Here is a 13,157-nt window from a genome sequence, read left to right on the forward strand (position 1 = left end):
GCAGTTTGTTTTATGCTCTTCCAAATTCTCTCCTTTTCTCCTTCTTATCTTTCTTTTCCCTTTTCTTTACTTTCCTTCAGCCTTCAGCTATTTAACTGCCCCCTTTCTGTTTGCTTCTGATTCTCTCTTCTTTTCCTCCCGTTAAAAATACTCTCCCTTCTTTCCTTAATGTCTCTTTTCACCATCCCTCTGAGTTTCTTATCAGCCACATCTACTTCAGGAGAAAAAAAAGGCCTCCAGCATCTAAGGGCAACTGTCTTTTCTGTTCATAGCTCTTTTTATATACTGAGTTACTTGACGTTAGAATGTCTGTGATAAAACACTTTCCTCTGTTGTGTGAAGTAAGATTTCTTGTGAGAAATACAACTACCTGAAAGGGGAGGGGGTGGAAGTACTTGGAAAACAGCCTCAAGGTTAGGAAAGGCTGTGTTAAACCTTTCTGGTTACATTGTGACCACCAAAGATCATGAAATGGTTTTGATTTGCTGTTCTATTTAAAGCTTCCAAGGAAGCCTCTAGTGCCAGATGATAAAATTAATATGCAAACTCGCAGTTAAATTATTTGGCACATGTCAGGGTTAAATACTGCAATAAAAGAGGAAATCTGAACATCAAAGACCACTCTGTAGCTCTTCAAGAAGTACACTGTTTTACTCCCTTCTTAAAGATAAGGAACCTGCTGGTTTCTTTAAAAGAACACTAATTTTTAACTATATACCTGACAATTTTTTTTTTCATCAAATCAAGATATCTCATCTGAGCAGAGAAATTAATCTCCTGTTGGTGATGCACTTCCAGCAGCTGTTTGGCTGGAAATCCTAGTGGTCACTGACATCTGGAGAGATGGGCACACAGGCACTGATGTCCCTGGGCTGTGTCACCTGAGACCTCCTAATCTCTTTCAGTCCTGGTTTGATCCTTTTCTTTTCAAGCATATCTTTATTTGAGGCAGCAACGTTACTGTTAAATTCTTTTTTTGTTCTTTGGTTGTTTGTTTTTTTTTTTTTGTTTTTTTTTTTTTTTTTTCTGTAGGGATCCATACAGATAAAGCCACACATCAGATTCCTTTTCCTTCTTACCAAAACTACTTGAAAGTTATATTCATTTGATAGTCAAATATAAACCATGGAACAACTTGCAAGATTCAACCCCAATGCACAATTCAACTTGTCTGAATTGTGATCAGTCTGAGGAAACTTGGAAAGTCACAGTTAGATTTTGCTTTATAACAAAATTAAGACTCTGTTTCTGTATCCATAGAGGACAAGTAAAAATTATGAGTACCAAATATCATAAGAAATTCACAACCTATGAACCAATGAACATCAGTATGATATATTTAGCAAAAAAAGTTTAAAAATTTCAGCATATTCCCTCTACCTAGAGAAAATACAGGACTGGGACTGACTGAGAAATGACTGATATCTTACTGAGAGGATTTTAGCACCCCTACAGAGAAATGCTGAAGCTTTTAACAGAGTAAAGTAGCTCTTTATGTGCCCACAAGTACCTACATAAGTATGTATACATACCCCTAAAGATATATAGATAGATAGATAGATAGATAGATAGATAGATAGATAGATAGATAGATAGATTTCCACACACAAAGAGTCAGTAAGAAATTTTTTTACTAGTTTTATATTAGTGGCATTCCTAATAATAATAATAATAATAATAATAATAATAATAATAATAATAATAATAGGTTAACAAAGACCATGGTATTTGTTATTTCTATTGCCAACTACAGTAAATAAGCCTGTTTTGCTGATCCTAAGCATTTTATCTGAAATACAGAACGAATTGAACAACAGAAAGAATAGTTTTGATGCCTTGTAAAATCTTAAAATGTCATAATTCTGTTAGTTCATATGTTCATATTTCTACCAGAAATATGAAAGACACATATCTGCTGCAGCTATTCACTGTGGTACAACTTTAAATTCTGACCTTTACATCCAAAACCTGACCAAAAATTATGATTTTATTCCCTTTAAAATGAAAAGAAATTTATTCACAGATTAAGCAATTCTGATTAAGTTTTTCTCAAAAACAAAATTACACACAGTACGACAAAAATATGTAAAGTTATAATTGTCATAAAATATGTTTTTAAAGTCTTCAGTGTAAACATTATATGCAGGGTATAGCAGTTAATAATAACCAGGATATTGCTCTATAATGCAGTTTTCTGAGAGATAGTAAGACAGCCTAAATACATTGCCATTTTGGTATCAAACCATGAGATTTCTCTGCATAATTTCCAATGATCATAAGCATGTAAATCATAAAGTATAGACATTCAAACAATAATTGTTGGCTTTGTTAAACATGAAGTGAATGCATAAAAGTAATAATGCACCAGAAGAAGACATCATTGCATAAGCAATTAACCACTGTTATTTTTACATATTTAAATAGTTTAACATTGTCTCCAAGTTATGCACTGTTGCCCCTTCCCCACCCTACAGAAACTACAGATTCTTGTGGGAGTAAGTCCCCTTATTTTCCTTCTATACTATTTTTTCTTGCAGTTCTATTTTTCAGAAAATAACATTTATCTCCATTCTCCTGACTTCATTCATTCAAGCTGCAATGGAGCAGAACCAGGCTACAGTTTTCCCAGTTCCAAGATCCCCTATGGAAAAGTAAAGAAGAAAACTTCATCTGATGAGGTATAAGCTCAGATAAAGCAAATGCCAGCCATAGGAATTGAAGTTTTGTTGTGGTCCTTGCTGGACCTTGAAAAGAATGACTAAAATTGGATCATGACAGCTTTTCTGGACAACTTCTTATGCCCCTTAATATGCCATTATCTTTTTTGGAGAAATATCACAGAGAACCTATAAAAAGGTTGTTCTGTCTTCTAAATGACCACTTGGAGCAAAAATATTTTGAAATCTCTTTATATTGTAAATATAAATTACTTTTAATGCATTGCTAAATGCTTTAGTGAAAATTTCAGTTAAAAGATGCAGAAACCAGCCATGTCCCTTTTCAAGTAATGTCATACTTTTTGGTTTTAATTTTGCAATTTGAGTGTAACCCAGTTAAATAGAAACATACATCACACAATCACAAGCATTTTCAGAATATTTTTTTTCAATAGAATATTAACTATGATGTGCAAAAATGAACCAGCAAGAGAACATCTTCAAGTGCAATGTCAACTGACAGGCAAATGTACAGCATTAATAGCAATCAAGAAGTATTCTATCAACTATGATTAAAGAACATTTTTTCTCTCAGAAATTAGCTCTCTACTTCTCAGAGTATCCAGCTCTGCATGATAATCTGCATCCCCTCTACTAGAGAAATTTTGACATCATGGATAACAAAGCCAAATAGTATACAAGGAGTGGCATTCCTGTAAAATCTTCTTGTTCTTAGTAAGACTGCTGCTAAAATTTAAATAAAAGAAACACTAAAGGCTACTCCAAGCATCTGTTAATTTCAAGGAGAGCTGATTCAGATCCCTAACTTTTAATACATTCAACAACTGATGTCTCTAAGCAATCAAGTAGCACAATATCAAGGTGCTATAACAACTGATTTACAGTCTATTTTTCCTTTAACCAAATACAGCAGTATGCTAATGTGCTGGCTTAAGAGCACCCTGTCCTGAGAGAAAAAAGCAAGTAATTTGAATCTACAAGGTCTAATAGCTAATACAGGTGACATTAAATGAACTATTGTAGCTGCAAAACAATTTTCAAACAGGTGGTGGTCCTAAACTTCTGAATATTTGCATAATTTACTTATCACAGCTAAAGAAGATTGCAAGTTGATTAACTTTACTCATGCTTTTGTGAGACAGTAATGTCTATATCACCATCTATTTCAATTCTTCACAGGAAAATATCAGACTGAATACTCAGAATCAGAAATTTTCAAACCCCTGCAAGTCAATAAATTAAAACTGAATGTACAGAAGTTTTACCCTTGAGTCTGGCTTTTTTCATAACACATGTACAGATACTCATTTTAGAATGCCTTTTTACTGAGAAAGAAACATACTGTGAAAAAATTTCGTTCAACATATTTCAGTTGTGCCTCAGTTTCCACAATGAGTAAAATAAAAGGCTCTTTTAGTCATAACAAGTTCATGTATTCAAATATTTATAAGCTGTGGGTTGCTATTTTTGTGCATCCCTTATGCACACATTCATGCCCTGCAGTGTGGGCTTTAGATGTAAAGTACCTGTGAGTGGGCAAGGCAGTTCTCACTTCCACTGAATCATCACCTCTTTCCTTAATGCTACTGATATGGGAACTGAGAGAAGCAGCAGATTTATTAATATTGTGTTCATGCTTTAGGGAAAAAATATTGCTCAAGCTGCAGATGAGCTTCCAGATAAGAGGACTGACAAAATTTCACCTATTCCAAGGATATCAACAGCCAGCCCTCCAAGTTCTGGTTATTTTAGGGACTTCCATCACATATGTTATCCAAGCAAGCACATCACATTTAGCTGAATTCAACAGAAAACCTTCATTCTATTTTCAATATTCCTTCTCTCTTTTAGTAATCTAAGTGTTTCTAAAAAAGAAAAAAAAAAAAAAAAAACAAACCAAAACCTCAGCAAATATTTACAGGCATAATGCTAATATTATGCTGCCCATCATGGGCATTCTTGTTTATAAATAGCTGGACAGGAAAAAGGAATAATGTCAGCGAGAACTGAGTTGCCCTTTAAATGGAAATAATCATCTGGTTATTTCAGTCAAGCAGCTGTGTATGCAGTAGGAAGTCTCACTCACAAATATTATGATGACTCATCTACTTTCCTTTTCTAATAGTAAATGCTCTTTTCTCTTTACAAGTGCAGCACTCCTAAATCCTTCACAAGCTGCGATTCTACCTTACATTCCCTTACCTAAATCTGCAGATTTTAAAGTGCAGCTATGCATTTATATCCACAAAATTAGCTGTTATAATCACTGGGGTTACAAGGTTCTTTCACACAAACTGCAGACCTGTGAGATTTGCTGCCTTTATCAAAGCTAACATCTGAAATAGCATGCAAAATGCTAAGACTACAAAGAGAAAAGGTGCAGCCTGGACTGCTCCCAAGTCCCTGGAAAGAGAGGAGTTAATCAGCACAGGCAGTTCAGAGAGGGTGCAGTGAGACACAGGACTGTACTGCAGATGTGTGGAGCTCACGGAAGGTGTGGCCCGTGCCTTCCACATGTATATTTAAATACTTAAATTACACGGCCTTAAGGCTGCTATTAGACAGCAACTTCACAGAGAGGAAGAATTACACAGTGAAATGAGGCCTAAGGCATTTCTTCAAACAGAGAGCTGAGAAGAAGAAGAAGAAGAGAAGGAAAAGCCCGGGTTACTCACGATTCTTTTCACCTCTCCACCTTGACCCCGCTTTTATTCTAGGCGCGACGTCCACAGCAGCAGTTATGTCTATTAGCCCAAGCAGCAGCAGCAGTGACAGCACAGCCATGCCAGGTAACAAAAAAAAAATAAATCACCTCTACCTGGAGTACTGCTAGAGATGAATTGGAGAAGACTTTCCTCAGTAATGAACAATTGGAGCTAACAGCACTTACTCAGCAGAGGCAGAGGGAGATGTAAAATGTTATTCCTGCTAGAAATGTTTATTAAAAATTTCCATTGCATCGCTTATTTCCTTGATCCAGGGAAAGCAAAAACAGAAGAGTTGTAAAGGCTTCCCCTAACTAGGAGCCTCTGGCACTCAGACGCAGGAGGAGATGCAGTGGCAGCTTTCTGTGGTCCCTCAGAAGCCACCAGCTCCTCACCTGCCTCTGCCACCTCTCAGCCCTTCCCAGTGTTTATCAACATTCCCCACAGCACCCTAGCAGGGGACACAGCCAGGCTGAAAACTGAGTTTTTTCTCCCTCGCTTCCATATTTCACTGCAGTTTCACAGAGCTGATGACACGGAACATTTTAATGTTGACACTCAAATCTCATTACGTTTATCAATGGGCAGAAAAACACAGTTTTTCAAGCTTTCCCCCTTACCCACAGAGGGGGGGCAAAGGCAAAAAATAGCATATCCAAGATGAAAAAATGAATGCTTAAAAAAGAAACTTTTTTTTTTTTTTTTTAAAAGCTGTGCAGTAACTCTGCCTCTTATTCAGCACAAGTATCTTCTATTCCTAGGGAAAATAACACAAACAATACCACCTCCCACACAGGCTTCTGTCAGCAGATGCTGCATAAATGGAGCAGCGCATCAGTGGTAAGAGAAGCTCTGAGAAATTGTTTATAGAATCTGTGTTACCTAACAAACCTTTCCCCTGCAGTCCAGCAGCCTCAGGGCAGCCAGCACCCAGGGCAAGCAGATTCCAGTGCTTGCAGCAGCACTGCTGGAAGAAATTTAACCCCAGATCCCTCAGTACTGGGCAGCCAGATCATGAACATCCCCACAGTCAGCAAAACAGTCTCAAGGAAGAGCTGGAACACAGCTACCCCTGCCTACCCCTTTCACCATAATTATGAAATCATTCCCCATGAGTTGTGGAGACCCAGAAAAGTTTCATCCTGAGAGCTGAAAATCACTATAATAAGACCAGAGGGTTATTTGTTCATTGTGACAGAGGGCTTTAGTCTGCACAAAGTCTACATTTATATCCAGTAAAAGTAAGTGCAAAAATTTCTAGTCCTTTAGCACCATAAGCATCAGCCTCTGGAATACTTAAAATTGTTACTTATATGACAGTAAAACTTCCTTTTTTCACAGAAGAGCAATGAAATAGCTTTCTCCAAGCTGATCTTCTGCCTCACACATTACATGCTTCCTGTTGTGGATAGATGTAACCAAGCTAAAGAACTGAGGGCCTTTTTGTTAAATAAAGTACTGGAGTAAATTTCTAGATGCAAATTCAATTACCAAGAAAGGAGAGACAAAGTAATTTACTTCCATCTTAATAATGCATCTATTTTATAATTTATCTATTCTATAATTTATAATGTTCACAACCACTGCTCTTTATGAAATTTGAGCTCAAAATTATTAGTGCAATTGAAATACTGCACAAGAACCAGTTAGGAGGTGACCAGCTGAAGACACTAATTTCTAAACCTTCTCATGTCAGTGATAGGAACTTTCCAAAAGAGGGCCTGAAGAATTTTCTCACCTAGAGCTGACAGACCACAGATGATCACAAGAAAGTTTCAACAGCCATTAAAGTAGTTATCCCTTTAAAAGATATGTCCTTTTTCTTTGGACCAGTTAGAGAAATTAGGAAGAGAGATGTGCTCTTATTTCAATTTGAGTGAACTTTGTTCAGTACAAAAAGCAAAGTATTTTTGGAATAGGATATAAAGAACCTGTGATCTCTCAAATCTCCTGCTTCTTACACATTACAAGCAGCCTTCAGTTTTGCTCTGACCCCAGCAGCTCCTTGTGGCTCTTCCCTCTGGAGAGGTGACCATGAGGGATTCCATATATAAACACTGTACTGTATCTGGGCAGGGAGAGAGTCATCATGTCCTCGTCTCAGTGGGATTTCCTTATGAAAAGCTTTGGGGTTTTTGTGATCCTTTTATTTGACACAAGTCACATCCATGTGCTGAAGAACAATGGAGATCACTCCTACACATGCTGTTGGGCCTTTGCCCTACAGCAAAAATAACTCCTATGGTAACATATAGTGTGAAAAGAAATGGTTGGGGGGTTCATACTGTCCTTTTTTAAAGCACTTTCTAACTGCACATTTTTCACCATCTGAGCTCATGCCAGTTCAGTCAGGAGTCGCTCTCGAAAGATGACTCATGGTGTCGCTGGTTATGTAAGACACCTGAATGCACCACATTGTTCACTGCACCAAAATACAGCAAAGGAAAAAGAAAAACCCAACTAATATAAGTCTGCCCTTTAGGAGCACATGAGCAGTAATGTAGAATGGTGTAGTTTACTGTGAATGCAGAAATATTGACTGTTCAAAGGACAGCTGCAGTTTTGAGCACCAAAACCAAAAGATTTTGCAGTCTCACAGTTGACAGTGAACTGTTTGAAGGACAGAAGATAAAGATTTTCAAAGAAAAAAAAAAAGGCCAAACAAAGCATGAAATTCCAGACTGAAACAAATTAATCTGAGCTAAAAATTCAAGCTGCCTCATAGAAGAATTCCCTGCCTTGTAGTTAATACTTGTTATCCTTTATCTGGTCCCAGATCCAAACCGCATAGAGCCTTGTGCTGTGCAAAAGTAAACTTGTACATCAAATTGGTATTTTAGCAGATGTTGGCTGAGCTCTCAAGCCCCACAGCTGTTTTGTCTAACAGGGAATCCTAATGAAAAGTTTCAGAACTGTAGGCCAGACAGCTTTTTGTCTTACAAGATTAATGGAAGGCCACTTTTATAGACACAAACCACTGCATGGACACTTTTGCACAGGTTGCGCCCATTTATCCCATCACAGCAGAAGGAGCTGTTGCCTTCAAAAAAGCTACCCCATATCCTGAGGAGTGTGAAGAGTTGCCCAAAGCAATGTCTCACAAGTGACATTCACACAAAGAAATGAAATTAGACATTGAAAATTAATCACCAAAGGAGCTTTTACATCACTCTGTCTAACATAGTGCCCCATGGACAGTGTTGCTGGTTAGCAGGGCAGTGGGCAATTACTGCCATCAGAGCAATGCCTTCCCCACTGGAGTAATAGCAAGCAAAACCAAACCAATTAAGCATTCAGAGGTGCGAAGCCAAATAAAAGGTGGTCTGCTCCTATGTGATTCAGTATTTTATAGCTCATTTAACTAGTTTCAGTTTCTGCTGTATAATTTCTGCTCATGTGAGTTCCTCAGTTATTTGAAAGCTTATTCAAAAGCAATATAATTAATTCTGGGAATTAGCCATTGTGGACAAATTTTTCAGAGATGCAGTGGACTACTTGAAGATATTACACTAAGACTGGATGCCTTCCTGACTAATATGTTACAGTTCAGTCAAAAGGATTTGAAGTTAAAATTACATAATGAATTTATGGTCTGTGTTACATTAGTTCTATCTAGCTTTAATACACCTCATTTTCTCAAATCTTCAAACATATTTAACTTCTTTTCTCCTCAGCTTTCATAATGTCCCAAACTTTTAATTTCTGGTTTAGTGCACCATAGATAAAAGTCACTTGCAATTTACTGCATAGATCTTTCCTTGGATCAAGTAGCTTCCACAGAGCTTTTTACCCATAATAGGCAGAACTTTTTTCCTGAAGTTTTCTCTCTCTTCACTATAGACTTCACCTGATAACAGAGCTCGCTACGGCATTTTGGCAAGAGCTTCCAAGGAAGGTTTGAAATAAATTTTCTCTGCATTCATTCACAAAGACAGGATGAAAGCTACAGCCTCACCCACTGGAAGAGCAACTGTCCTTTGAACAGTCAGTTCCCTTTGTACACAGAGGTCCTTCTCCAGCCCTCAAAGTCACTTCCTTACACAGAGACATCTCTGTTGCTTCTGAAGATCCTGCCACAGACTGTGTTGGAAACTGATGACCTAGGAAAGCTTTTTTAGCACAGAAGTCAGGTGCTGGTTTAGCACAAAGGAACACCGACTGACAAGGAAGAGCCTGGCTGGGCACCATGCCATGGGTTCTTGAGTCATCCCCTCCTCAAAGTCACACAAGGACTGGCTCAACCTCCCTTATCATGAAGGGCAGTGAGCCGCCCTTTCCAGTCCTCGATTTTAAGGCATCTTTATCAAATTTGCGAAACAAAGCAGGTTTCTATTTCTGCAGTATGAGCTCTACTTAAATAGCTGCCAAATACAGTTCTTACACTGCCTTTGATGCCCTTCTGCAACAGTCTCCCTTTTTAAAAGAAAAACTGGATCTGGTGGCTGTCAAGGAGCCTGTGTGAGGCAGCCGTACAGAGACTTTGGGGCATGACAGGACAACAGTCACAGAACTCATTAAAGCTAAACATTACCCAAGTTTTATTTTACAAGCCTTATAACTCTAAAAGCTCCAGGGAGATCAACTCAGATGTAGCAGTGTTTGCCATGAAAACATTGTAGTGCTGTGAAGTGAAGGGCACACACACATAATTCAGCACTGTGTGTGTGGAACAGACCCACACACCATTGTACCCCTGCAGTCTTGGGGAAACACTCGAGTTCCCAAATCAGCTTGGCTGGGTTTTTTCTGTTTTGATTGTAATACAGATCTAATTAATACATCAACTGAACAAAGATCCTGAGACTGACTAGGGTTTTTTAATCATTCAAATCCATACATTTGAAAAAAAACTGCCAAATTCACTATTCTAACATACTTGTTATTTTTTTTTCTGTTTACTTATAGAATACCAACAGTGCCCTCAGCACTGTATAATCATATTAGCATTACCTCTCTCCTAAAGACTTCATGGTCCAGCATGACTGAGTCTTAAAAGTCATCACTTCTCTGAGGGCATATATTTGTTTCTTAATTTCCTCATGTTAAAGCCTTTACATTCTCAACCATAACATTAGACATTTTGCTAGTACAATTTGCATTTTTGGTGGTAAAGGAAAACAAATGTGTTCTTCATGCATGCAAAGATACACACAAGTCTTTAAGTAAATGTACAGCACCTATGTATACATGCTTCTGCTAATAAAAACCACAAACACAAAAACAGAGCAGGATTTGCACAATTAGAAAGAAGTTCTGATACATATTATTTAGTCTTGGCTAAAGCAACATTTAAGTAAACTGATCTTGGTTTGGATCAACCAGGCCTTACATATATACTCATTAATTATATACCATTAACAAGAAATAACATTCCGCTTGATGAAATTGGAAAAGAGAAGACCTGGTTTTTGAGGCAAAAAGTATGTTTTCCTCACCCATGTACCTTATCAATTTGCCATCTATTCTCATGCCCTCAAGGCAACACAGATTTTGATTTATGTCAGAGACTACAATTTTCCTCAATTTATTTTTTCCATGTGACTGCAGAAGAGTTGGCATTAGACAAAGCATGCAAAGTTAAGCTAGGAACTACTATGAATTTTACAAGAAATTCCCCATTACAGGCCTAGCTAGTAATGCTATGAGAAAAGCATTTTTAGTTTTCTCTTGGTATAAGAAAACCAAGAATTAAGCCCTTTTTTTTTTCTTATTTTATAACATATTTCTTTTCTCTTTGTTTATAAAAGATGCTTAAAGTCCATCAGGAAGTAAATTTAAAAAAACCCAAACCCTGACCTAGGAGCATGTAATAAAGAAGATATTTTGTTCTTGCTGGTAAAATGCAAAGTGAGTTCCTATGAGATACCTCCAAATTTGCACTCAGGCAAAGGAACCAACCTTCCTAAGCAACCTAGACATGTTAGACATTGTAACTGGCTAAAGCCTAATGAGACAACAAGTCTTAAAGGCTGCTCTTTGAGCTGGAGGTGGCACCTTGTCCTTCATCCCAGGAGAGTTTATGCATTTAAAGTCATTATTGGGAAAAAAAATAGAGTAAAATAGCCAAAAGGCTAAGGAGCAGAAGAGCAGGGCACTCCAACCCCAGCTGACCCAGGGTACCTGAGTGATGCTGGTGCTATCACAAACTAGCAAGTTGAGCTCATTCTTGCACCACCTCCTCCTACAGCCACAAATTGCTTTTGCACAATCGAGAACTAATTTTTCTTTAAAAGCAAAGAGTACCAGCAGACTCTGGATCCCAACACACCACTCCTGAAGGAAGCACGGCTTTCATGAAGGCATCACATCTGTCAATACGCTTTCTTAGCTCTGGCACTAAATCAGCAAAACCCCTGAGTGCATCTCAAGTGCTCTCAGGATCCTCAACCACAGCACTCCAGGCTTTTAAAGGCTCTCTGTCTCTTACTGCTGTGATCCCACACCAGCAGCCAGAGCATGCCTTTTTCTAATGATTATTTAGCATTTTTATGTGTGACTGCACAACTAACAGCTCTTCACAGCTCTATGTGAGCTGATATTTCAACACAGCCAGTGTTTTATGTCAGCATAAATGAGAAGCTGTATGAGACTACCACAAGAATGCTTCCCAGATCATGCTGATAGTAAAATTTTATAAGATAATGTTGGCGTTTTTAACATCAAGCTTATGGATTAAATATGTCCCAAACACATTTAATGTATTCAAGTCATTTATCATTTTCTGTTCTAACAAATTGGCAATATTTATCCTATTAATTCAGGCAAATGTAGGACTGTTTACTGAGTGGTGGAGAATTATAAGGATATGTTCAGACGAAAATAAACACAAGAAAACTAAAGTGAATATTGTTTAATGTAAAAATATGCCATCCTACTCAGCTCTCAAAATAAACTGCTAAACTGTCGTCGGCCTTCTGCTTTTCAAAAAAAGTGATTGTTAGGCTAATCTGTCAGGACTGATTTGCATTTCTATATTTACTTTTTCTCACACATTGAAAATATCATCTTAGTGGGTTTCAAGAAAACATTCAGAGAAGACCTGGACATTTTATAATTCCAAGATCAAATACATAGCTTGTTGCATTTTTTTTTCTTATTTTTGCTTTAAAAATGTATTTCCATTTTGCTTTGTTTTCCTTTCCACTGATCTCTGACTTCTCCATACTCCATCTCTGTGTACTACTCCCTTTTCTTTCCAGTATATAATTTTTCCCAGCTCATCATTCCTCAGCTCTTTCCTCTCTGTCCCCAGTTAACCAAGCCCTGCTCAGAAGTGAGGTATTGCCTGGAAGAGGTGCAAAGGAAAAGGTAGTTGAGCTGAGAACTGTGCCAACACGAGTGAATAACTTATGGTGAGAAACCCAGGTGAGCGTGGCATTATCTCAGCAGGTGATTTTGAGTAGATAACATGAGATAAACATGTATTTTGCAAACTGTCCCTGTGATTATTAAGCTAGAAGTTGAAGCCAGCCTGCCAAGTACCTAAAACTCCATGAAATTTATCCCAGAAGATGGAGATATTCCTGGTATTCACTCTGTTCATTTAAGAAAAGAAATTACTTTCTACACATGCTTGCTGAACAGGGCATGTTGTTGGAATACAAAATCAGCTAATTTTTCCTGGGGTGGGTGGCGCCAGAAATGTGGGAAACTATCTTGGCAGATGGGCAGAGAAGAGGAACTATGACAAAATATCTAAAAGCAGGTATAAGAGTCTGGTTACACTTTTTCTGCTCCTGCCAACCCAAATTGCAATGCAGTGAAGGCTTTACAA

The 13,157-nt window shown here is 37.7% G+C and overlaps 1 protein-coding gene across 7 annotated transcripts in view; it reads right to left on the reverse strand.

Annotated features, from left to right (window-relative positions):
• ROBO1 (roundabout guidance receptor 1) overlaps window positions 1-13,157 on the reverse strand; it is a 687,859-nt gene that overhangs the window by 488,327 nt on the left and 186,375 nt on the right. For 2 of the 7 annotated variants that reach the window (XM_036406676.2, XM_036406700.2), the window contains exon 1: window positions 5,354-5,987. The exons of 1 other annotated variant lie outside the window; for it this stretch is intronic. In XM_036406676.2, the coding sequence (XP_036262569.1) occupies window positions 5,354-5,462 (109 nt within the window). In that variant the 5' untranslated portion in view covers window positions 5,463-5,987. Of the gene's footprint in view, window positions 1-5,353; window positions 5,988-13,157 lie in introns of those variants that run through there. 4 more of the 7 variants (XM_054518513.1, XM_036406657.2, XM_054518514.1 and 1 more) reach the window with 4 other exon arrangements.

Source organism: Molothrus ater, chromosome 2, assembly GCF_012460135.2.
Source record: "Molothrus ater isolate BHLD 08-10-18 breed brown headed cowbird chromosome 2, BPBGC_Mater_1.1, whole genome shotgun sequence".
Taxonomy (NCBI): Eukaryota; Metazoa; Chordata; class Aves; order Passeriformes; family Icteridae; genus Molothrus; species Molothrus ater.